We start from the raw sequence: 26,874 nt of genomic DNA, 5'->3' as shown, positions 1-26,874 counted from the left end.
GCAAAACAGCCGCATGGTGACACCATAATGTTTAACGGTTCTGTTCAATGTCCTCGCTCTACTCCTTCAAGCAGATTCCTGTGAAGTTTGAAGGTCAGCAGGAATTACAGCTTTTTAGTCATTGTCATCTTTTTTTTTTTTTTTTTACTGACAGTGAACCGGACGTGTGCATTGGTGGTTCTTGAGTTGGCCATCCCAACTAATTTCCTTACAAGTGAATGTGACTTTGGGATTTCTGGTACAAATTGAAAAAAAATCGAATGCCTTAAATACGTTCAGGAGGAAATTCTGTGAACTCTGGAATAAATGCCAAAAGTCAATGGGAATTTGGCAAGAATTTATAGGGGCACAGGGAAGCTACACAGTGGAGAGAATCATGGTCACTGACGAGGTAGAGAAGTTTGATATATCGATGGCTCCTGGTATATACAGTTACTTGAAAAAGTATGCTAACCCTTTGTAATTACTTGGGTTTCTGAATAAATTTAACAGAGAAAAGTTGGACCATTCCGCCTTACAAAACTACAATATTGTTGGGATGTCTGGGGTGGACTCTGACTGGACCACTCCAAGAAAGGCCGTCATTTCTTCTGTTAAAGCCATTCAGTTGCTGATTTACTTCTGTCCTTTGGGTCCTTGTCCTGTTGCATCACTCCTCCTCTGTTCATCTTCAGTTGGCATACAGATGGTATTAAGTTCCCCAATCTTGATGCACGCTCCACCATACTTCAAAGTTCGGATGAGGTTTTGATGGTGGTGTGCGGAGCCTTTTTTTCTGTTCAAGTCAACAACGTGCTTCTCTCCGTGTTGTCCTCCAATGACATCCCTTCTTGTTTAATGCTTTAGTCGCACCTTTTTCAATTCATAGACAATGGACTGATAAACATCAAGGCTTTTCAAGATATTTACGTAGTTGTGTGTATTGTGAGAGCTCTTTTGCGTGAGGCATGGTTCACATCGTGCAATTCGTCTTGCAATTACAAAACTCAAAACTGACTGGTGGGTGTATTTTTAGAGGGCAGAGCACCTCAAATCTTATAACATTGATTGGATTCTAGGTTGGCTAACTCCCGACTCTGTTTAGCTCTTGAAGCAGTCCTTAGCCTGGGGGTTCAATTCATGTTTCTCCCCACCACTGTGAATGTTTACATGTTCCATCCAATAAAAAAAAACAACATGAAAACATAATTGTATGCGTGGAATTAATTTAAGGAGACACTGTTGGTCTATTGTTCTAACTTACGTGAACATCAGATAACATTCTATGCCCATTTTATGCAGAAATACAAATACAGTGGAACCTCAATAGAACAGACTAATAGGGGCGGGCGGAGGTGGGGGAGTTAAGGGGGTGGGGGTGGATGTCGTCCCTTATAGCTGTTACATCGAGGCACTTTTTTTCTTGAGGCCATATGCACCTATATTACTGTACAGTACAAAATGATTGTTTTGTATGTTATTTTTGTGGCTTAAAACGCTCTGTGTGCAGCACTAAGTTATTGGAGATAAACATGTTTGAAAGTTTCACATTTTATCCAAACTTACCACGCCTGTGTGCTTGGTCATGGTGATATTGTTGACGTACAGTACTCATCATAGGCGAGTCGCTTTCGTGTGCCGCGAAGAATTCGTGTGCTTCCTACTTCCAAAGCCGTTGCCAAAGGCGAACTAGCTTGACAAAAAAAAAAAAAAAAAATGTTACTGTCCCAAAAAATAGCATGTTCCAGACTTGTGCTTTGTATTCCTCAGAGTTAAAACTGCCGACATGCCGCTTCTCTGTCCCTGCGCAGCGAGACGATATACAATAGACAATCGATACATCCATCATGACATGGCCGCCACGTCAATGCATCACATTCGACATGGCCGCCACATAAGGCACAGGAGGCATGTCTTTCGGATTTGGAGCTAGTCATATTGTACTGTATATTTGTGACCCGCAAACACGGCAGTCCCATTCTCTGCCTGCATTGCGCCACAGCGCCAGCAAACAACAGCGTCCAATTCTGGAACTAACAGACTTTCAACGGGAGTTTAAGTGACAAATCCAAACTATTTTTGAACACATTTTTCAGTCCCGACGGTCCGTTTTATCCATGATATCCATGATATCGGTCTGTTTTATCGAGGTTCCACTGTAATTCCAAAGGGTTCTTATACTTTTTCTTGCAAAATAAACTAGTCAGTACGACTGCAATTATTGCCCCGCAATTGGCTGGCGACCTGTTCAGGGTGTACCCCGCCTCTCGTCCAGACTCGGCTGGAATCGGCTCCAGCTCGCCCGTGACCCTAGTAAGAATAAGCGAAATGGAAAATGGATGGAAGGACTGCAATGGATGGATGGACAGCAATTATTAAAACGGATGACTATCTATCGTGTGTGTCAGCGGGTGCATGACGCCGTTATTCGCTCACCCTCCTCTCCAGCTGCCGTTTGTTCTGCTGCTCGACTTCCAGCTTGTCCTCAAACTCCTGCTGCAGTCGCTTCTTGGTGAATTCAATTTCCCTGATAGCTCTTTCATACTTCAGCTTCCACTCGCCTCCTGTCACGTTAGCAGATATACATGTAGAATTCACACACGTCAGATTGTTTCATTGAGTTTGTCATTCAAATTGGGATTTCAAAAAAGGAGACCCAAACACAGATTTTCAAAGGGTTTCAATTCTGCACACGGCTTGTCAGGATTGGGTTGTCCAGGTTATTATAACTGGCCCATTCCACCCAATCGGTGCCATTTGCTTTTTTTAAACTTAAAAAAACTAAACAAAAAACATATATTTCCGTCTTTAGTTTTAGTCGTTACTCGTTTTACGTAAAAAAACAAAACAAACTTTAACAAATGTTTTTTAAGTTGCTTTCTTTCAACAACTAGTAGCTGCCATTGCCCATTCTATGCAAGGCAATGTCAGCCATCCAACTTGAGCTGGGTGGACGATTAGGATTTTGAAGAATGAAGCCGAGGTCGACAACATACACAAACATGAACAGGAGTCTCAGCAGATGACCTCTTCCGGCTGGTTTTTGGTTTTTGCATGTGTGCAGGAAGGAGTCTTACCTGATTCATCATCATCCAACTCTCCATTGAGTTCAGAGGCCCTGATGAGACGAGCCTCCATCACTTCCATCTCCATAGATTCCATATTTTTCTTCATGCTGTCAAACTGGTCCTAAAAGGTATGTGAAAGCTCGACATTACACCGATCTGATCGACTTGATGGGTATCGGCCAATAATTAGCATTTTATGCTGATGCTCTTTAATGTCATAATTCGCAAGACATTTACTCCCTGTTGCCATCATGTACAGATTATTGGATCCAAAAGCTAGTTTAATTTTAGCCTTGTCGCATGTTTTTTGACGTAGTACTGTAAATACCTGACCGCCCAAAAGGTTATTTAAAAAAAACAAAAAAACATGTCGGCGGTGTGGGACAGACAACACGTAATGCCGGGATCAGACGACAAGACTAAGACAAATTTGGTCTTTCACTATGTCAGACTACTGCAATAAAACCTTGTATTCCGATACCCTTGTGTAGCGGACATGCTCCCCCGCAACCTGTGGTGTCAGAGTGACTCCCCCACAGCTTGATAAACTGCATTCTTCCAAGCAGCCCTGCTGTGAGACAGCCACATGTAGACGCCTTCTGGACCTTAAATTAATTAGCAGGTCCCCCCGATCTTGGTTTACAGTCATCAAAGAGTCCTTTCTTCGTTTGAACTGAAAGCAGCTAAAAGGTGGGATCCTCTCTCCGGGAGACCAAACTGGGACAAGGTGCCACCCGCTGGCGATGAGAGGAACTGCAAAGCTGAACCGTGAACTCATTTGATGTTGGACTCATCGTCTTGTTGGAAGGTAAACCTTCGGCCCAGTCTGAGGTCCTGAGCACTCTGGAGAAGGTTTTTGTCCAGGATATCCCTGTACTTGGCCGCATTCATCTTTCCTTCGATTGCAACTTGTTGTCTTGTCCCTGCAGCTGAAAACCACCCCCACAGCATGATGGTGGCACCCCCATGCTTCACTGTTGGGACTGTATTGGACAGGTGTTGAGCAGTGCCTGTTTTTCTCCACACATACCTCTTAGAATTAAGGCCAAAAAGTTCTACCTTGGTCTCATCTGACCAGAGAATCTTATTTCTCACCATCATGGGAGTCCTTCGGGTGTTTTTTTTTTTTTTTGTTTGTTTTTTTTTTTTAGCAAACTCCATGCGGTCTTGCACTGAGGAGAGGCTTCCGTCGAGCCACTCTGCCATAAAGCCCCGACTGGTGGAGGGCTGCAGTGATGGTTGACTTTCTAGAACTTTCTCCTGACTGCATCTCTGGAGCTCAGCCACAGTGATCTTTGGGTTCTTCTTTACCTCTCTTACCAAAGCTCTTCTCCACTGATTGCGCAGTTTTCCCGGACGGCCAGCTCTAGGAAGGGTTCTGGTCGACCCAAATGTCTTCCATTTAAGGATTAGGGAGGCCACTGTGCTCTTAGGAACCTGAAGTGCAGCAGAAATTGTTTTGTATCCTTGGCCAGATCTGTGCCTTGCCACAATTCTGTCTCTGAGCTCTTCAGGCAGTTCCTTTGACCTCAGGATTCTCATTTGCTCTCTGTAAGGTCTTATATAGACAGGTGTGTGGCTTTCCTAATCAAGTCCAATCAGTATAATCAAACACAGCCGGACTCCAATGAAGGTGGAGAACCATCTCAAGGATGATCAGAAGATGGACAGCACCCGAGTTCAATATATGAGTGTCACAGCCAAGGGTCTGAATACTTACGGCTGTGTGATGTTTCAATTTTTCATTTTTAATAAATCTGCAAAAATGTCAACAATTCCGTTTTTTTCTGTCAATATGGGTTGCTGTGTGTACATTAATGAGGGGTAAAAAAATGAACTTAAATGATTTGAGTAAATGGCTGCAATATAACAAAGAGTGAAAATTGATGGGGTCTGAATACGTTCCGTAGCCACTGTATGTTTAAATAATGTAACGTAATATCCTACATACTATGACATCGCTGTGTTAGGTCAAGACTGAACATGTCTTGACATGCCTTTAGTGGAGCTGATATGACAATTTATGATTGTTTATAAGAACACATATGTTTATTGACATAAACCGATCACCCTCAGATGTGGTGGGAGCAAGGGATTTTCACGTGGGAATATTATTAATCTTTCTGACATCAGTGAATGCTTCAGATCTGTGCTATATCGACACGGTCCTCGGGGCATGGCTGAGAACGTTTGTGGGTGAGGGGTGAGGCTGTGACTGGAAGAGAGTTGGGCCCGCTTTGTCAGTCATTTGAATTGCAAGAGAGGGCTTGGCTCACAATCTCTGATCTGGTCCAGCCCAAACATGTTTACGGGGTTGAGGTCAGGTCTCTGTGGGATGAAGTTTTTCCAAAGTTTCTCGATACAGTTCGTTGGCCTGGTGAGATGACCACAGTCTCCAGAAGCAGCTAAACCAACATTTACAGAAACGCTAAATCAACTGATAATTGGGTCATTCATTTAACAACGCAACCCTTTTTGCCCAGAACACTGCAAGGGACATTGCCATGCTAATCAACCAGTCAAACTATTGAACTAAATCAGGATTATTCTACATACATGTCTCGTACAAACAGATGTGTGTGTGTGTGTGTGTGTACCTGGAGGTCTTTCATGTCCTTCTCAAGACGGAGTCTCTCAGATGTTTCAGTCTGTAGCAGCTGGGAGGCCGATTCTCCTGTATTCCGCTCATCAGTTAACTCTGAAGAGAGCTCAGCGATCTGTTCACGCAACACACCACACACGCGCGGCAAGTGTCGAGTAAATTCAAATTTACAGTGCAACCAGTTAATATTCTAAGAACTTTACATGAACGCCACGAGTGACTGTATTTCTGCAAACTTGAATGTCTGATGTCAAATCTGTTGACAACTGAAGCAGATGAAATGTTTCACTCTACACCACACCCATGCCACATTGAAAATAGTAGTGGTCTCAAAAATCACATAACATGTGAAACATTCGTTACAGGTATTAAAGAAGATGGGCGTGGGACAACGCAAAGTGGGAAAATGGTCTCGTTATCTTAATCCAATAATTCATATTTTACTCCACTGGTATTAAACCACGAAATAATGCCAAAATGGAAATTTAACACTCAGAGGCGGTCCAGCTACCCCTTTGGTCCAAACCTCCCCCTTCTGGCTCGCTTCGGCCGTAAAAAGGCCAGAGCTATGCTCTCTGGGGCAGATTTGGTCTCACCCGACCAACTTGCCGACATCTGGCCAGGGCAGGACGCCCACTTCACCACGAGGTGACGAGGACACATCGGACCATCCCCGGCAGCAGAGCATCCTGCAAGCGCTCCGAGCTACCCTGTTCAGGGGGCCTGAGCTCACCCCAAGGGAACGGAAGGGGGCACGACGCGCCCGTTGCGAACGTCATCACAAGTCAGTTTCCTTTGCCAATGTTCATCTGTACTTTGTTTTGTGTTTCTCTGTGTTTTTTTTCCTGTAGAGTCCCCATGTTAGAGGATTAAATTTGACATCAAATTCACTACCTGCGTTGTTGGGTGTGTTTGGGTTCGATGAAAGAAACCTCTGGACGTATAGAAAGTGTAGCAACCTTCAGATTACGAGACTGATAAAAAGGTTTCTCGTCGCTTCTCCTAAATTTTAAATTTGATGAGCAGTGCCTCTTTCTTCTCCAGGTATTTTTTTTTAATTCAGGCCAAAAAGTTATATTTTGGTTTCATCAGACCAGAGAATTTTGTTTCTGCAGGTCTGAGAATCCTTAAGGTGCCTGTTGGCAAACTCCAAGCAGGCTGCCATGTGCCTTTTAGTGAGAAGTGGCTTCCGTCTGGCCACTCTACCATAAAGGCCTGCTTGGTGGAGTGTGTTAGCAATTTTTGACCTTCTGGATGGTTCTCCTCTCTCCGCAAAGGCACATTCGAGCTCCGCCTGAGTGACCATAGTGTTCTTGTTCACCTCTCTGACCGAGGCCATTCTTCCCCAGTTACTCAGCTTGGTCGGACGGGCAGATCTAGGACGGGTCCTGGTGGTTCTAAACTTTTCCGAATAATTGAGACCACACTGCTTTTCGGGACCTTCAATGCTGCTGAAATTCTTTTGTATCCTGACCCAGATTTGTGCCTTGACACAATCTGGTCTCGGAGGTCTGCAGACAAATCCTTAGACTTCATTGCTTGGTTTCTGCTCCGATATGCACTGCGAACTAGGAGACCTTATATATAGACAAGTGTGTGCCATTCCAAATGATGTTCAATCAACTGAATTTACCACAGATGGACTCCATTCAAGTTGTCGAAGCATCTAAAGGATGATCAGTGGCAATCAGATGCACCCGAGCTTAAGTTTGAGTGTCATAGCAAAGGCTGTGAAAACTTATATACTTATTCTGTTTGAATGTTTAATTTTTTTATATAAATTCACACGAATGTCTGAAAATATGTTTTAGTTTGTCAGGATGGGATATTTTATGAAGATTTTTTTTTTTTTTTAAAGAAACCAGCTTTAGAATAAGTCTGTAACATAGCAAATGTGGAAAACGTGAAGGGGTTTGTATAGTTTCTGGTGGCACTGTGTATTGTCATAAATCCAAGAAATCACACCCCTGTGATTCTTTAGTGTACATCCATCCATCCATTTTCTGTACCGCTTATCCTCAGGAGGGTCGCGGGCTTGCTGGAGCCTATCCTAGCTATCTTCGGGTGAGAGGCATGGTCCACCCTGAGCTGGTCTTTAGTGGACATTATTACCTAATATGTTGTAGCTGCAGTATAAATAAAAAGCCTACGCACACCCTTGTTCAAATGCCAAATGTTTGTCTTATAAAAAATGAGACCAAGTTAAATCATTTTTAAAACTTTTCCCACCATTACTTTGTCATATAACCTGTCCAACTCGACTGAAAAGCAAACATTTTAGAGAGGGGAAGTAAAATTAAACAACTGCGTGTTCCACAACTGCCACATCCCTAGTGATAAGCGGGTGTGTACACTTGTGCAACCACATTATATCAGTTGTTTATTTTTACTTCCCCCCCTGTAAAATATATATTTTTTCAATTGAGTAGTACAAATGATTGGTCACAATTATTTATCATGGTCTAATTGTTTAAAATGTATTTTATTTCTTTTTTTACATCACAAAAACCAGGCATTTGAACAGGCGTGTGAAGACTTTCTTCATCCACTAAGTCTGGGTTAATGTCATGAATACTTAAAGGAGCCTCCAAAGAACATTCCATTTCCATCACAACCTTGCATGTGAATTATGGGATAACAAAAGGAATATGGGTTTTCTCCGGGCATTCCGGTTTCCTTCCACATCCCCAAAACATGCGCGGTAGGTTGATTGACGACTCTAAAATTGCCCATAGGTGTGAATGTGAGTGCGAATGGTTGTTTGTTTGTATGTGCCCTGCGATTGGCTGGCGACCAGTTCAGGGTGTGCCCCGCCTCCCGCCCGAAGATAGCTGGGATAGGCTCCAGCACGCGCGCGACCCCACCGAGGAGAAGCGGTAAAAGAAAATGGATGCATGGATATTTATGTCACGTCAAACAGTCCAATATATACAGCAGCTGGTTTTTTTCTTTGTATTATGAAAGTTTACCCTGGTCTCAAGACGGTCACTGTTGAGTCTCAGTTCATTCCTTTCTTTCTCGATCTTCTCCAGCTTCTGCTTCAGCTGGAGGATCTCTTCCTAAAAAGTAAGTGGCATGAGATCCATAGGATATACAATTACTGTGTATTCATTAATTCACTCATTTAAATATTGAACTCTTTATTATTATTTGAGTAATGACTTTTTTTTTTTTTTGCAAATGGAAATCCAACTAAATCCAGAACCACCTGGTCGTATGTTTCATACTTACATCTTTGCCACGGATTTGCTCTTCAGTTAGTTGGACCTCAATTAAAGGTCTGACTGTCGTGAAAAGCTTCCACCACGGCCAACCTTTAACCCCGCGATTCTTCTTGATGTTCTTCTGGATACACCGGATTGCCAAATCCTGGATCTGTCAGACAGATGCAGACAGAATTGAAAGTTTTCATGAGGTGACAAGAACAAAACAAGACAGAATGATAGAACAATAAAAAATGTAAACGTATATTTGGTTATTTTTGAATATTTGTACCGATGTTCAGCTGGGCCTTGTTCATAACATTATTGAGATTGATGACAATGGTAAATGAAAAAATAGAATTCCTAAATTTCAGAAAGCTTAATTGTGATAGCTACAGCACTGATTTCAAGAGAAAATAAAAGCCAAATCTTAAAATGACCCAAAAAATACCTTTCCACCTCATCCTTTTCTGGTAGAGGACACTTCCATTCATCTATTTTCTAAACCTCTTGCCCTCATTTGGGTCGCGGGCTGTCAGAGCTTGGGTCGGAGCTCATTGGATAATTTGGGTGGTGTTTCATTCATTCTAGTATCTTTTGTTATTCCACCCACTTATTGGTAAATACCTTCCTGTTTAAATGTCCAATGATGTTCACAGTAGAGGCTGACATTTTTCAGGGGTCTGCGGGATTCCCGCTGGGTGGGAGTGTATTTCACCATCAATCACGGGATTCGGCAGGAGCTGGAGCGAATGTAATTGGGAGAGGGCGGGAGCGGGGACTATGAAAACAAAATCATCGGGAATGGACGGGAGTGGAAAACATGATGGCGGGATGTTTTGTTTCCTGATCATTACGGTAATTCAACGTATTTATTACGGTGACTGAGGCAGAGATGTATGACGTATTTTGTACCGCGTAAGAAAAATGGAGCAGGATTGACTGGAAGTAAAAAAAAAAAAAAAATTTCAATGGGAGTGGGATTCTGCAAAAGTTTGGCTCGAGATTGGGATGAATCTCCGTGGCAGTGGGATTTCTTTTCCCAAAAATTGTGATTGCGTGGGATATTTATTTTTTTTCTTCAAAAATTTGGGATTGGACGGAATTTTTTTTAAACACGAAGCGATCTCTGTGGGAGTGGGACGGAGCGGGAGTCAACATCCACTCCTGTGTCAGCCTCGAGTTCACAGCCTACTGTCATTTTAAGGTAAGTCTTATTTTTCCTTGGTGAAATAATCAAAAGGTGCCCAATTCATAAGGTGCAACCATTTCATGTTGGAGCGGTATTCTACCTTAACAATAGAAAAGATTCATACAGTCCTACGTTTTTTTGGAGTGTTAAATATGTCATTCGATAAATTGGAATGATGTAATTTAATAGTTGTCTTGTTCTCCTCCATTGTTATTGTTTGCTTGTGTGTCGGTATGACTGATGCGACCAGTGTCCACTGTACGATTTTAAAGTGGAAAACGGATCTCCCGAGTCGAGATGAGCCAATCTGAGATGGTAAAGTGCAGTACAAAAGCCGGGGGGGAAACTGAAACACTCACTGTAGCCCACTGCACGCCCAGCGACACAGCTGAACGTGACTGGACTATCATAGAAAAAAATGACAGTTGGCAACTCTTTGCTGCACACCAAGTGATCGAGCATGCCACATAAAAAAAACGGATACTGTTCAGCTTCTGTCAAAATCGTCTGTTGCCGGAAGTGACGTCATCGTCCGTTGTCGGAGGGGTCTTGTCTGGGACCGGAGATGACGTCACCGTGTGTTGCCGGACATCTTGTGTGAAACCGGAAACGTGCCGGGAGTTGTGTTGTTGCCGGAAGGTGTGTTGTTGCCGAAGTTCGAGACTTGTCTCGTTCCCCCCACCACCCACCACAAACGCCCCAACCCTCTTTCCACCAAGCGGGCCCCTCAGGTGAACCCCCAAGCCGGTCCCCTCCCCCACACTTCCAGTAAAGATCATCGCCTCAACTCCACGAAATGTGCAGTCCTGAAACCGTCACAGCGATGTCATCATCTATCCATATCGCAACATGTAAACAGAGCTCACGCCTGCACTTCTACATTTCTTACATTAGGGGCGTATTAGTCACATTTCCAATTAGCATCCATAAGATTACAGGAGGCTTCTTGCCATCGGTGTTGAGCATAGAAAACTGCGTGATACAACTCACAGGGGATTCCTCGACTTATGTTTATGGGAAGTCATCCTTAAGTTTATAGTCCGTCGTTTTCAACTCAAATCGATATATCGACAACATTATTCAGTCAGATTCTACGAATTACCGTTACGTGAAATTGTATATCCTATTGTCTCTTTGTATTTTTTAAGGTTTTAGTCCAGCGTGTCATCATGGGAGCCTCTACGCCGGGAGGTGTGTTTGGTCTGCCCGCGGTGACGTCATTCTGCAGTTTCCCCAAGGCCTGGGAGACGGGGGCTGCGCACAATGTGGAGAGTCCATCCCGGTCCTCCCAGGTCACGGTGGTCTTTGTGGCGGCATCGCCTGCGGCTGCGGGCCGTGGCACCTCTCGGTGTGGATCACTCCCACAGGTTAGTCTTTTCTCACCTGGACCCTCAGTACCTTGTCATGTCTCTACCGGAGACCAATTCCTTGTGTGTTTTGGACATACTTGGCAAATAAAAATGATTCTGATTCTGATTCTGAATATGTGCTATGCATGTGTATGTGCATTTGTGCGTGTTCATGTGGGTGTGTTTTGCGTTTGTATGTGGGGGTGGGAGGTGGAGGGCTTGTGTTTCTTGCCATCTTAATTGTCTGTTTTTATTTCTGTAAAGCACTGCGTTGCATTCTGATGATGATATAAATACATTTGATTTGATTTGCATTTCGGCAACAGAGACTTTCTGCAGTTTGCTTGCTTACCTTACAGGTACTGTCCATATGAAATTAGTCATTTGTTAAGAATTATTGTAAAACAATATATATTTACTGGATTGGTGGCGGCGGCCATTTTCCGGCTGGTTCTCGCTTACGCTTAAAACCTGGATGTGTTTTTTTGCGAAAGCTCAAGTGCACTCCTGTCGCATCTGCAACAATGTGACGCCGTTCACGGGCAATTCAAATGTAAATTTGCAATTGCAGCCAAACCAGTGGGCGACGGTCGGCCACTCGTGACAACTATTTACCCAACCCGGTTTTTCAGCCACGTTGCTTCTGATGGGGCGAGCCTAAGAGTTTCCTCTCCTAAATGTGCAGAAGTCTTACCTTCCTCTTTTTGAATGCTTGCCTGGCCAAATATCCCCTGCAGGCACCCTGGAACAGAGAGATGTTTCTTTTGGTCTGAACAACCCGCTGCTCCTCCAGCTTTGACAGAGTCCCCGCTCTGAAGAAAACCTAAGGGAGGAAAGCAGAAAAAGCCAAACAGTCATTACACTAAAACACTAACTGGAAGACATTTTAAAATTGCTGCAAATAAGTCGCTTTTAAAATGCGTTTCCACGCGTGGTCCGTTTCTGCTGTCTAAAAAGTTCGTCAGGCAGCATTTTGCTTCCATTTGTAAACACTCCAAATAAACTCAGTGTCGGACCCCTGTGACATTAACCAAAACAAGATCAGTCCAAAGGTTATCTCAATTCTGTTCATTTTAAAGGTCTCATATTTTGGCTATTTCGACCTCCATAGAGTACGTCTCTAACATGGACTTAAGAGTAGTATAAAAGGGTCAATTTCATTGCAAAAAAAGCCCCTTGGTTTTGTCATACGAGTGTCCAGAAGAGGCCCCTCTGACAGCTACTTCTGGTGTGAACTCGTTTTGTATACAATTTGTCCATATTTGGCTCAGACCGCCCCCTTTCCTCTGATTGGTTGCCTCCGTGTAGAAGACCCACTTGTGAAAGAGAGCACGTGTATGTTATATTGACAGCGCTGGCTGGGAGAGGAGAGGGAGGAGGAGATCTTGGGTAATCCCGGATTTCTTCTCGCCGTTCTTGTGATCATTTTGACCCCACGGGGTGAGACATCACGTGGAGCCCCAGATCGAGGGAGATTATCAGTGGTCTTGTATGTCTTCCATTTTCTAACAATTGCTCCCACAGTTGATTTCTTCACACCAAGGTGCTTACCTATTGCAGATTCAGTCCTCCCGGCCCGGTGCAGGTCTACAATTTAAGTTTCTGGTGTCCTTTGACAGCTCTTTGGTCTTGGCCATAGTGGAGTTTGGAATGTGACTGTTTGAGGTTGTGGACAGGTGTCTTTTATACCGACAACGAGTTCAAACAGGTGCCATTAATACCGGTAACGAGTGGAGGAGAGAGGAGCCTCTTATGAGAGCCAGAAATCCTGTTTGCCTGTAGGTGGCCAAATACTTATTTTCCACCATAATTCACTAAGAAATTCTTTAAAAATCAGACAATGTGATTTTCTGGATTTTTGTTTCTCATTCTGTCTCTCATAGGTGAGGTATACCTATGATGAAAATTACAGGCCTCTCTCAACTTTTTAAGTGGGAGAACTTGCGCAATTGGTGGCTGGCTTTACTTTTTTTGCCCCACTGTATGTGTTCAAATATCCGTTGCTTAAAGGCTTCTATTGTCGCCAACTGTTCGCATGTCAATTGCGTTTTCCAGTCGATGGGTTGGTGTTTGTTAACATTAAGCGAGCAGATCTTGAAGCAAAGTTATGTGGTTGTTTTAAATACACAACGTGTAATTCTCTTTAATTTACGCTTCGTTTGACCATAAATTTCAACAGGGAGTGAAATTCAACTTCTTTGAGGAAATGTTCACTATTTGCAAAAGTGGTGCTTGTTGTTACATGTGTAGAATCAAGTTTACTGTCACCATGAAGCGCTCGTATCTCAAGATTGTACTCGCAAGCCAAAGCATAAATTTGGCCGAATGATGGCTCGCATCTTGAAAAACTTCTAAGTTGGGTCTCTCATATCTCAAAGTATTTATTTCAAAATGACTGCTGTGAAAACGTAAAAAAGGCAGAGTTGAATGTTCACATTGCTTGCAATAATTGTGAAAGCTGAGCAACGTACAAGTCATTGTAAAAGAAAAGAATCAAGGTTTTAAGAGCCTAGCCAATATCTATACTCTGTAATGTCAGTGAAAACGGTTTACTGTATATCCTCCACTCACCCGGCTTAGCCCCATGTGGTAGTTGCTCTTCTCCAAATCCAAGGACTCCAGCAATTCCTCCACTGCCTGGCAACCCAAAAAATACAACCAGCTGACACATATACGACAACAACTTACAAAATACATTTTACATAATCAAATGGCATTGTTGTGTGTAGAATGTCGGCCTCTTAACCGACACCCAGATCTGAGATGAAACATACTGTGTATCTACGATCACAAAACAGTATTAGACTAGTTGTATACTGCTACTGAGGTAATTGTTGTCTGGTCGTTGTTGCTGATGTCACTACTACCTCTTAAAATCATTGTCAACCGCTGTTGTTACTTTTTTTGCCCCACTGTAAAAGAAAGTGAAAGATAATGAGACAAGGAAATACACGTGTATGTTCCGATGTGTGTGAGAGAGGAGGGTGGGATAGGGAGAGGCGGTTGTCAAAAGAGATTGTCGTGATTACCAGTCGGTAATTAATCGCTGCACTAGTCATATGCTAACAGCCTGTGCAATTATAATTAATTATGAACAAGAATGCTCTTTCTGTAGGATGAAAATGGCAAAGGGAGAGGAGTGGGTTCTTTTTGTCCCGTGAGTATGAGGTGAGGAACTTGATGAAAGAAATACTAATTCCCACCCCAATTGGGTATGTGGTTGGAAATGACCAGGATTCTCTTTGTCATGCTCTTCTAGTTGGACACCTGGCAGATGAGAAGACTGCTCTTTCATTCATATTTGATATGTAAATAAGGTTTGCTTTGATCGAAGTGCCGTTGTCCTTAATTTATTTCTGGAAAAAGCTTTGCTCTGATTGTTAACAATTGTAGAAGACAATCCGCTTACATACTGTAGTTACATATTACTTGTAGAATATGATTTCCCTGTGTTCATAAGAGTACTTATAGCTGATGGAGAGGTGGGTAACCTGCGTGATGGGACGACTTCAGGTTTCAAAGACAACTTCGATACAAATCCCCTGCTGTACTCCCCAAAGTTAAGGAAGTAGTCCGCCACAAAATGTTCCAAAGACAGCACAATGCTAAAAAATGCTATCTGCTATTGAACGGGAAAGTTCTAGTTTCAGTGAACAACAAGAGGCACTACTTTGAGGGTGCCTTTGTGTCAGGCCTCGACTAAGTATAACAGCATTCTTAGTATTTTTCACACAGATGAGGAGATTCGTCAATGGATCGTCACCATCTGCAAGGACTACTTTAGCATAACACCTCACACCTGGGGGCGTAGCCCGCATTTTAAAAAAGTTCTCCCCGTGCCTGCGAGGGTTTTCTCCGGGCACTCCGGTTTCCTCCCACATCCCAAAGACATGCAGGAATTGGAGACTCTAAATTGCCCGGAGGTGTGAATGTGAGTGCGAATGGTTGTTTGTTCATATGTGCCCTGTGATTGGCTGGCGACCAGTTCAGGGTGTACCCCGCCTCTCGCCCGACCATAGCTGGGATAGGCTCCAGCACGCCCGCGACCCTAGTGAGGATAAGCGGTACGGAAAATGGATGGATGGATGGATAGATATGACTCAACATCATCGAGCAACATTTTCAGTATGTCTTGAGTGATCTTGTGAAGAATGCCGTCATCTTGGAGATAGACGGACAAGAAGAAATCGGACTAAATAGATGCTTATTCCACCTAGCCATCCATTTTTTTATACACGGGTGATCTGGAGCCTATCGCAGCTAAGAGGGACACAGAGGCAGGAGGCACAGTACACTATGGACCGGTACTGTACATCCCAATTTCAAACACATTCCCAACAATAAATCCTGTGCCACTGAGCAGCAGAGGGAGATCAGCAGTCGGAACAACTGAGTCTTCTTCTCCAGGTTTGAGATGGGGAAGAAGCTCATCAAATACATAAAAAAAACATCAAGATCACCAAGCTGAATTACAAGAACAAAGTGGAGGAGAGATTTACTCAGTGGAACTTCCGCGCAGCTTGGCAAGGGCTGGAGAGGTTGACTACTGTGAACAGCACCCTCCACCGCAGCCACCAGTGACCCTCTTCATATCAATGTCGGCAGCCAGCATCTCTCCACAATGCCCTCAACTCCAACACCAGATTCAAGAGCAACAACTCCACCAACCTTGCCTACACCAGGTCTCAAGTCAGGCCTACTGACTCCCCTACCACATTCCACACCGAATAAATGGCGAGAGCCATTGAGAGGTCCAAAATGAACTGTACACCTGGTGCCGACATCATCAGTGGCCGCAATCTCAAACATTACACTCACCGGCTTGGATGTGTTTTCTAGAGCCTGTTTCAGACCTCCACAAGCACTGGTACTGTCCCCAAGCTGTGGAAATATTCATCATCCCCATACCCAAGAGGAACCTTGATGGGAACATGAACAAACTCCAGTGGTCCTCATCTCTACATGAAGAGGGTCGTTAAACAGCACATTCCGTCCCAGTTCACAGCTCAACCCCTTTCAATTCGTATACCTGGCAGGCAGATGCTTCAACGATATCAAAACTTTAATTACTGACACCATCCACAAACACCTGGAGCTTCCCAACACCTTGGCCAGGTTTCTGCTTGAAAACTTCTCCTCTCACATTGAACACCCTACAAGCCCCACACATGCTGCAAAGCGCCTCCACCAGCAAAACCTCAACCAGGATGGTCAGCATATTCTCTGGATCCTGGACTTCCTTAATCGTTCAGCATCAACAACAACCTGTCTGACCTCATCACCACCTCTGCAGGCTCCCCACGACTCAACTGTCACATGGTAAAGTTGGCTAACGATGAGAATGTGTCATTCTCCTGTCCGGCCCAACTCAGTTCTATGGACCTACTCTGCGGCAGTTTGTCAAGTGGTGTGACACCACCCAGCTGGAACTGAAGGTCAGCAAGGCCAAGGAGATTGTGATGACCTTCTCCAAAAGACAGAGCGTGCAAAGTACAGAGGTCGCCCCCACTATCCATCGTTCACCGGTTGAGACTGCGACGAAGTACAAACACCTGGCGACCAGCTTCAGTGACCACCTGAGGTTCTCCTGGATCACAGAGGTAATCCAGAGGATGTACCAGATGAGGAAGCTTAACTCTTTAGTCAGCAACAAGAGGCTACTGACATTCTTTCACACCTCCATAGAGCCTGACGTCGTTCTTGATGGTCTGCTTGTACCTTTCGATCTACCTCCAGGAGAAGAACCGCCAACACGGTGTAGTCAAGGTGTGCTCCAGGATCATCGGACTTCCGACTCGCTCCTTGACTGCTAGATAGGACCAGTAGGTTTGCGGCATGACTACCCGGATCCTGAAAGACCCCTGGCACGCTCTCGTCCCATCATTCAAGAGGCAGGCATCCAACCATTAGGACCGAGAGGAGATCCAGATTTGTCTCCAAGGCCATTCTTCTCCAAAACCTTTCAGAACTCTGACCTCCAGTCATCCTGATTTCTATTTCTACCCTGACTTATTTTTAAAGTATGAAGTATTTATGTTTTAAAGTTGTGTCAATAAGTGTGCCGCTCTCTGCTCCTTCAAATTCCCTGTCGGGATAAAGATGTTTTAAAATTGTTTTCTGAATCTGAACATACACTGTATGTACACAAACAACCATTCAGACTCACATTCACATCAAAGGCAATTTAGTCTTCAATTAACCTCGGAAGCATGTTTTTGGGATGTGGGAAGAATCCGGAGTACAGGGAGAAACCCTATGCAATTACAGGGAGAACGTGCAAACACCACACAGAGATGTGCTACTGGCAATTCACCTGGATCTCCTGACTTTGAGGCAGATGTGCTCACCAGTACATGACCTGATTATTCAGTTAATGTTTTACAGTGAAAAATAGGTGATTGTCTATTATTTTACCAGTCAAACCAGATTTATGAATATTAAAAATATCACCCTCACCCTCTTCTCATCGGTCACAAAGTAGTGACGCCCATGCTTCTTGGTTAAATGTGGTGCCAGGACATCAAATCGCCTTCGGAACTCAGAGAACACCATGTGGTCTGGGTATCCTGGATGCAAGATAGAAGATTGACAGTAAAGCATGCAAAACAAAAAACACAGTGAGTGAGGGTCTCGCGGGTGATAATGTGAAAGGTTTTGAGGTTTTGGCAAGGTTTTAGAGATGACCACAGATAATTCTGGGAAAAAGATGAATTAAAGTACGCTACTGACTACTAAAATTGCAGTACCATTGGTCAAATTGAGATATGAACAAAATAATAACACTTTGCTGGCTGAAGTTCTGAGAATGGTAATTTAACAAATGGGTAAAATTTGCACAACCAATACAAATGTCATTGTACAATGAATGCAGATAATTGCCAAAATTGATTCTTCAAGCTTTTTTTTCCCCACATATTTGCTAACAATCCATCATTCTCATTTCAATGGGAATAATAAAAACGTTGTACTAACAGTACACACTGTTAGGTTTACATAAACAGCCTTTATTTTTATGAAAAAAAAAAAGAAAAAAAAAGTCAATTACATTGTGCCATTCACAGACTTTTTTCATACAATTTTTCCAATTATTTCTGTAGAGAACTTCATTACCTTGTCTGTAGATGCGCAGTGCATCCAGCAGTTTGGATCCTCGGAGCTGAGCTCTTAGAAGACCCACATCCAAAGTCATGAGGCCAGAATCTGCGCTCTCTCCATGTGTAACACGTGGCTCACTTCCTCCCCCCACTGCCTCCGCTTTGGGCACCAGGCAATGGACAAAATGGACTTTGGAGCGACGTACCATGTCAATCAGGGCATCCTAAAAGAAGAAGGTGATTCAATTGGCAATTGCTTTTTTCCCAGTACGGCTATATCCCACTATTTTGGAAATAAAGAATCAATGTTGCTTAGACTACAATACCCAACGAACTCAACCAGCAGCTTACACAGCGGATAAAATAGACACACGCACACTCAGTATATATACAGTGGGGCAAAAAAGTTCTCCCGCTTAAAAAGATGAGAGAGGCCTGTCATTTTTATCATAGGTATACCCCACTTATGAGTGACAAATGGAGGGGGAATTTTTTATATTTTTTTTTAAATCCAGAAAATCATATTGTCTGAATTTTAAAGAATTTATTAGCAAATTATGGTGGAAAATAAGTATTTGGTCAATAACAAAAGTTCATCTCAATACTTTGTTATATACCCTTTGTTGGCAATGACAGAGGTCAAACGTTTTCTGTAAGTCACACACTGTTGCTGGTATTTTGGCCCATTCCTCCATGCAGAGCTGCTCTCGAGCAGTGATGTTTTGGGGCTGTTGCTGGGCAACACAGGCTTTCAACTCCCTCCAAATATCCTCTATGAGGTTGAGATCTGGAGATTGGCTAGGCCACTCCAGGACCTTGAAATGCTTCTTACGGAGCTACTCCTTCGTTGCCCGGGCGGTGTGTTTGGGACCATTGTCATGCTGAAACACCCAGCCATGTTTCATCTTCAATACCGTTGCTGATGGAAGGAGGTTTTCACTCAAAATCTCACAAAACATGGCCCCATTAATTTTTTCCTTCACACAGATCAGTTGTCCTGGTCACTGCCGAAAAACAGCCCCAAGGCATGACGTTTCCACCCTCATGCTTCACAGTAGCTATGGTGTTCTTTGGATGCAACTCAGCATTCTTTCTCCTCCAAACACGGCAAGTTGAGTTTTTACCAAAACATTCTATTTTGGTTTCATCTAACCATATGACGTTCTCCCAATCCTCATCCAAATGCTCTCTAGCAAACTTCAGACGGGCCTGGACATGTACTGGCTTAAGCAGGGGGACACGTCTGGCACTGGCCCCCCACCCGTGTGGTTCTGGGATTTTTGCTCACCGTTCTTGTGATCATTTTGACCTCACGGGGTGAGATATTGTGTGGAGCTCCAGATTGAGCGAGATTATCAGTGGTCTTGTATGTCTTCCATTTTCTATGAATTGCTCCCACAGTTGATTTCTCCACACCAAGCTGCTGACCTATTGCAGATTCAGTCTTCCCAGCCTGGTGCAGGTCTACAATTTTGTTTCTGGTGTCCTTTGACAGCTCTTAGTGGAGTTTGGAGTGTGACTTTTTGAGGTTGTGGACAGGTGTCTTTTATACTGATAAACGAGTTCAAACAAGTGCCATTAATACCGGTAACGAGTGGAGGACAGAGGAGCCTCTTAAAGAAGAAGTTACAGGTCTGTGAGAGCCAGAATTCTTGCTTGTTTGTAGGTGACCAAATATTTATTTTCCACCATAATTTGCTCATACATTCTTTAAAAATCAGACAATGTGATTTTATGGATTTTATTTTCTCATTTTGTCTCTCATAGGTGAAGTATATATACACACACACACATATACATACACTGTCGCTTTCTTTTTTTTACTTACCACCTGAAGTTTGACCTGGATACACAAACTCTTCTTCTTGACAGCAGCTACACCTGTAGTGAAGGTCTTCCTCATGCTTGTGGCCCGTCGCAGGGCTAGTTGCGAGCTTCCTTCCAGACCAGCAATGGAGCCTGACAACACTGTTGCCCCGCTCGCTCGGCCCACAAACAACCCGCTGATGTTTTTCCTTAGAAATGTGTGACACATATCAAGTATTGTGTTGCATTGTGGGTGTAATTTGAAAAAAGTAATTGCTTGAATTTGATAAATAATCATGATAAAGGAAATGACACAGTTTATACAATCCTATTATAAATTTTGCTGACTAGGTTGTGGCTGGTTGGTGTACGTTAGCATCAAAAACCGGACTTATCCCTCCGCAGCAGTGATGCAATGCTAATATCAAAACGTCTTACTTTTGGGAGTCTTGCAGCAGGGTGGCTGCGTTCTGGGCAGCAGGGTTGTGCTTGGCATGACTAAGCCACCCCTGGGTGTTGTACTCCACCCAGTCTGTCCCATGACTGTGGCCCAGCAGAAAGAGGTGTGGCTTCTGTCCTCGCAGCAGCAGATTGGTTCCTGAAATTTAAAAAAGTGTTTTCATTACTCATTATTATTATCATTATTGGCCGTGAGAATATCGTGAATTGTTTGGTCCAATGTATTTAATATGATCTGTGGTGTGTATGCGGGTGCCTTCGTTAATAATCAATTCCACATAGAACCTTAACATATTGGCAAGTTCTAGGACTAGCGTGATTTGTCTGTAGTCTATCCCAGTGGTCCCCAACCACCGGACCGCATACCGGTACCGGGCCGTGAGGCATTTGTTACAAGTTCTCGAATGAAGTTCTCTACCGAAGAATGAAGAGAAAAATGCCGACTCGTAACAGGTCCGCGGTGCAATGAAGGTTGGGGAACACTGGTCTATCCTATAACTGTGTCGCTTTGATTTTCTGGAGTTTTTACAGTGATCCATATTGAATAGGATGCGTCAATTGACAGTAACACAAAAGGCACTCACCTTTCCGTTCTCCCTGTGCGGAGCCATAGTAGCCGAAGAGCCTCTCCAGCATGGTATCCTCTGAACCGCCAGGATTCACTGCCTCTTCTTCCATCAGCCACAGAAGGCCACGGGCTTCATCAGTCCTGGCCAGTGTACGAACCTGAAATGTACAGGAACGAAATATCTGATATAACCAAAAAATAAACAACACTTTCAGACAAACCACAGGAAAACAAACCTGAAAAGTTCCCTTCTAAACAGGAATTTCCTGAATATAAAGTCTTGAATATGTAATTCAAGACAAATGTCCTGACTGAACTAAACTATCAATAGAGGTACACTTTTTTCGACAACAATACAGTATATGTGAAAGAAACCTTGAGCCAGTATTTAATGTCAGTGTATCAGACACTTGTTATAATGTTGCAGCTAAAATGTTGACAAGACAAAAAGGTATTACTGTAGGTGATGTATCATAAATGTATCTAAATCATAATGAAGACAAATAGAAAGCTGGAATATCAACGGCTTTAATAAAAGTAACACTGACAGGTAAGGTCTTCCAGTGGAAATGAAGAGAACATTTATTGTCCTGTTAAATTCTAATCATCAGAAAAGGATGAACGGTAACATCAGTGTATTTCTTCTTCTTTTTTCTTTTTTTTTTCTTTCAGTTTCACCACACACAAATTTAGATGGTTGCAATATTGTTGGTATTGTGAGTGTCAACAACATCCATACGTACATGTGTTCTACATAAAAGGTAAAGCCACAACATACAGCGGGTACGGAAAGTATTCAGACCCCCTTAGAATTTTCACTCTGCAGCCATTTGCTAAAATCATTTAAGTTAATTTTTTCCTCATTAATGTACACACGGCACCCCATATTGACAGGAAAAAAACAGAATTGTTGAATTTTTTGCAGTTTTATTAAAAATGAAAAACTAGAATATCACACGGCCGTAAGTATTCAGACCCTTTGGTGTGACACTCGTATATTGAAGTCGGGTGCTGTCCATTTCTTCTGATCATCCTTGAGATGGTTCTCCACCTTCGTTGGAGTCCAGCTGTGCTTGATGATACTGATTGTCCTTGATTAGGAAATCGACACACCTGTCTATATAAGGCCTTTACAGCTCACAGTGCATGCCGGAGCAAATGAGAATCATGAGGTCAAAGGAACTGCCTGAAGAGCTCAGACAGAATTGTGGCAAGGCACAGATCTGGCCAAGGTTACAAAACAAAATTGCTTCCTGTTGTCTCTTCAGTGCCACTGTCTCTAATCCGTACATCATGGCTGGCCTCACCACTGTTTTATAAACTTTGCCAAGCAAAGACTCTTCTGTCACATTCCTCCACCCGTTCCAACCTGCTTGGACCCGTTTCTTCACTTCCTGTCCACACTCACCGTTGCTCTGGACGGTCGACCCCAAGTATTTAAAGTCCTCCACCCTTGCTATCTCGTCTCCCTGTAGCCTCACTCTTCCCCCACCAACCCTCTCATTCATGCACATATATTCTGTTTTACTTCGGCGAATCTTCATTCCTCTGCTTTCCAGTGCATGCCTCCATCTTTCTAACTGTTCCTTCACCTGCTCCCTGCTTTCACTGCAGATCACAATGTCATCTGCAAACATCATGGTCCACGAGGATTCCAGTCTAACCTCCTCTGTCAGCCTATCCATCACCACTGCAAACAGGAAGGGGCTCAGGGCTGATCCCTGATGCAGCCCCACCTCCACCTTAAATTCGTCTGTCACACCAGCAGCACACCTCACCGCTGTTCTTCTGCCCTCGTACATCCATCAATCCATCCATTTTCTCAGCCGCTTCTCCTCACTAGGGTCGCAGGCGTGCTGGAGCCTATCCCAGCTGTCATCGGGCAGGAGGCGGGGTACACCCTGAACTGGTTGCCAGCCAATCGCAGGGCACATACAAACAAACAACCATTTGCACTCACATTCACACCTACGGGCAATTTAGAGTCGCCAATTAATGCATGTTTTTGGGATGTGGGAGGAAACCGGAGTGCCCGGAGAAAACCCAACGCAGGCACGGGAAGAACATGCAAACTCCACACAGGGTCCTCAGAACTGTGAAGCTGATGCTCTAACCAGTCGGCCACCGTGACGCCTCCCTCGTACATGTCCTGTATTATTCTAACATACTTCTCTGCCACTCCAGACTTCCGCGTGCAGTACCACAGTTCATCTCTGGGTACTCTGTCATAGGCTTTCGCTAGATCTACAAAGACACAATGTAGATCATTCTGACCTTCTCTGTACTTTTCCATCAACATCCTCAAGGCAAATAATGCATCTGTGGTGCTCTTTCTAGGCATGTAACCATACTGTTGCTTGCAAATACTCACTTCTGTCCTGAGTCTTGCCTCCACTACTCTTTCCCATCACTTCATTGTGTGGCTCATCAACTTTATTCCTCGATAGTTGCCACAGCTCTGCACATCACCTTTGTTCCTAAAAATGGGCACCAGTACACTTTTCCTCCATTCCTCAGGCATCTTCTCACACACTAGAATTCTATTGAACAAGCTGGTCAAAAACTCCCCAGCCACCTATCCTTGATGCTTCCATATCTCCACAGGAATGTCATCAGGACCAACTGCCTTTCCATTTTTCATACTCTTTAATGCTTTTCTAACTTCCCCCTTACTAATCATTGCCACTTCCTGGTCCACCACACTTGCCTCTTCTACTCTCCCTTCTCTCTCATTTTCCTCATTCATCAACTCCTTGAAGTATTCTTCCCATCTAGCTAGCACATATTTCCATCTCGATCCTTAATCACCCTAACCTGCTGCACATCCTTCCCATCTCTGTCCCTCTGTCTGGCCAGCCTGTATAGATCCTTTTCTCCTTCTTTCGTGTCCAACCTGCCATACATGTCATCATATGCCTCTTGTTTGGCCTTTGCCACCTCTACCTTTGCCCTGTGTCGCATCTCAATGCATTCCTTTCGCCTCTCCTCGGTCCTCTCAGTGTCCCATTTCTTCTGAGCCAACCTTTTTCCTTGTATGATTTCCTGTACTGTGAGGTTCCACCACCAAGTCTCCTCCTCTCGTTTCCTGCCAGAAGATACACCCAGTAAAATCCTGCCTGCCTCTCTGATCACCTTGGCTGCAGTGGTCCAGTCTTCTGGGAGCTCCTCCCGTCCACCTTGAGCCTGTCTCACCTCTTCCCGAAAAGCTGGACAACACTCGTCCTGTCTCAGCTTCCACCACATGGTTCTCTGCTCTGCCTTTGTCTTCCTAATTTTCCTCACCACCACCAGAGTCATCTTACACACCACCATCCTATGCTGTCTAGCCACACTCTCCCCGACCACTACTTTACAGTCGGTAACCTCCTTCAGATTACATCGTCTGCACAAGATGTAATCCACCTGCGTGCTTCTACCTCCGCTCTTGTAGGTCACCCTATGTTCGTGCCTCTTGTTCACTACCGCCATTTGCATCCTTGTTGCAAAGTCTACCACCATCTGTCCCTCCAAGTTCCTTTCCAGGATGCCGTACTTACCCATCACTTCTTCATCACCCCTATTTCCTTCCCCAACATGTCCATTACAATCTGCACCAATTACGACTCTCTCTCTGTCTGGGATGCTCAGAAAGACTTCGTCTAGCTCCATCCAGAATTTCTCTTTCACCTCCAGGTCACATCCTACCTGTGGGGCATAGCCACTAATCACATGACACATAACACCCTCAATTTCAAGTTTCAGCCTCATCACTTGATCTGATACTCTTTTCACCTCCAAGACATTCTTAGCCAACTCTTCTTTTAAAATAACCCCGACTCCATTTCTCTTCCCATCTACACCATGGTCAAATAATTTAAACCCTGCCCCTAAACTTCTAGCCTTACTGCCTTTCCACCTGGTCTCCTGGACACACAATATATCAACCGTTCTCCTTATCATCATGTCAACCAACTCCCAAGATTTTCCTGTCATAGTCCCAACATTCAAAGTCCCCACATTCAGTTCTCGGCTCTGTGCTTTCCTCTTCTCTTTCTGCCGAAGAACCTGCTTTCCACCTCTTCTTTTTCTTCGACCCACAGTAGCTGAATTTCCAACGGCGCCCTGCAGGTTGACAGCGACAGTGGCGGCCGTTGTTAAACTGGGCCACGACCGATCCGGTATGGAATTCTTTGGATGAACGCTCATATTTGTTTGACAAGGTTTTGAGCCGGATGCCCTTCCTGACGCAACCCTCTGCATTTATCCGGGCTTGGGACCGGCTTACAGTTTGCACTGGCTTGTGCCCCCCATAGTAAAAGTCGCACCAGCCAAAGAATGCATAATAAATATATTAAATAAAAAATAAAAATAAATGCTTCTTGTATATCTGAGAGAATCTTTCATCCTCACAAATGGGCCTTGAGTGCAAGTTCAGGGAGAGGAGAATGACCTAAGTGACTTTTACATACTGTATGGAGATTCCTGAAACAGACACGTAAAGTTGAGGAATCCGCTTACCAGAGCTTGAGCTGACGCTTGGTCGATAGCTGCTACAGACACTGAAGGACTGGACTCTATGTCATCTAAAGCAAGTTCTATGTTTTCCTAAATGCAGGAGGGGATAAGGTGATGGGTTAGTCATCTATACTGGAAGAAATAATTCACAACTACACAGTTATAGTTTAGTCTTGACTCGATTGGGTTGAATTAATCTGATCATTGAAAGCGTCAAATTTAAAAATACGTAATTTGATATAATTTAGAAACAACTTAAACAGGAGACAACTAAGAAGACACGATAACTAAACCATAGTGATCGATCTGTGAGTACATATTCATGTGTTCCCTTGCATTTATGTGTGTCCTGCCACTGTTTAGTTTTGTGTCTGATGGCCCAACAGCACCTCCTTGTATCGCTCTCTCTCTTGGACAAAGGTCCGTTCATGGAACAAGGTCTGCAGCCTTTCCTGGGTGTAGTTATGACAAAGCTCCTCAAACTTAGCTCCTCGCTGCTGCTGAACAAGATGAGGGTTCTGGAAACCTGGAGTGTCCACGATAAGAAGGGAGCACAAAGAGTGTTGACTGGACTTCAGAGCTCTGCAAACAGATAGAACATGGATGGCACCTTAAGGATCTGAATTATATTAAACATAAAAATGGGAAAAAGCTCAAGTAAATCTCGTATCCAACTATACTGTAGGGTTAAGGATACGCTTAGACACTTAGTACATTTACCACTGTTGGGATATTAGAAAAAGAGATGCAAGTCAGGCTGCCCTTTGTCACCGATTCTGTTCATAACTTTTATGGACAGAATTCCACGGCGTAGAGGGGGTCCGGTTTGGTGGCCTCGGTATTGCATCTCTGCTTTTTGCAGATGATGTTGTTCTGTTGGCTTCATCAAGCCGTTGATCTCCAACTCTCACTGGAGCGGTTCGCAGGAAGGAAGCGAAACGTGTGGAAACTCCGCGTAACAAGAGACGGGGTTATGTCCTTGTACAGGGGAATTTTGAAGCAAAAGAAAAAACAACGACAACAACTACCCATCAGCATGTTTTTCTCCAAGGTAAAACCC

At 43.8% G+C, this 26,874-nt stretch overlaps 1 protein-coding gene across 7 annotated transcripts in view; it reads right to left on the bottom strand.

Annotated features, from left to right (window-relative positions):
* myo18ab (myosin XVIIIA b) overlaps positions 1-26,874 on the bottom strand; it is a 144,760-nt gene that overhangs the window by 49,487 nt on the left and 68,399 nt on the right. For all 7 annotated transcript variants that reach the window (XM_061681855.1, XM_061681854.1, XM_061681858.1 and 4 more), the window contains 14 exons: positions 26,204-26,396; positions 25,818-25,904; positions 21,337-21,478; positions 20,732-20,891; positions 20,316-20,502; positions 18,504-18,711; positions 17,850-17,959; positions 13,965-14,030; positions 12,088-12,216; positions 8,881-9,024; positions 8,619-8,708; positions 5,645-5,764; positions 3,057-3,168; positions 2,416-2,543 (listed from right to left, as the gene is read on the bottom strand). In XM_061681855.1, the coding sequence (XP_061537839.1) occupies positions 2,416-2,543; positions 3,057-3,168; positions 5,645-5,764; positions 8,619-8,708; positions 8,881-9,024; positions 12,088-12,216; positions 13,965-14,030; positions 17,850-17,959; positions 18,504-18,711; positions 20,316-20,502; positions 20,732-20,891; positions 21,337-21,478; positions 25,818-25,904; positions 26,204-26,396 (1,876 nt within the window). The remainder of the gene's footprint in view (positions 1-2,415; positions 2,544-3,056; positions 3,169-5,644; positions 5,765-8,618; positions 8,709-8,880; positions 9,025-12,087; positions 12,217-13,964; positions 14,031-17,849; positions 17,960-18,503; positions 18,712-20,315; positions 20,503-20,731; positions 20,892-21,336; positions 21,479-25,817; positions 25,905-26,203; positions 26,397-26,874) is intronic.

This window comes from Phycodurus eques, chromosome 7, assembly GCF_024500275.1.
Source record: "Phycodurus eques isolate BA_2022a chromosome 7, UOR_Pequ_1.1, whole genome shotgun sequence".
NCBI lineage: Eukaryota > Metazoa > Chordata > Actinopteri > Syngnathiformes > Syngnathidae > Phycodurus > Phycodurus eques.
The sequence above is the reverse complement of the archived record's forward strand: the minus strand, read 5'-3'. Positions and strand labels throughout refer to the sequence as shown.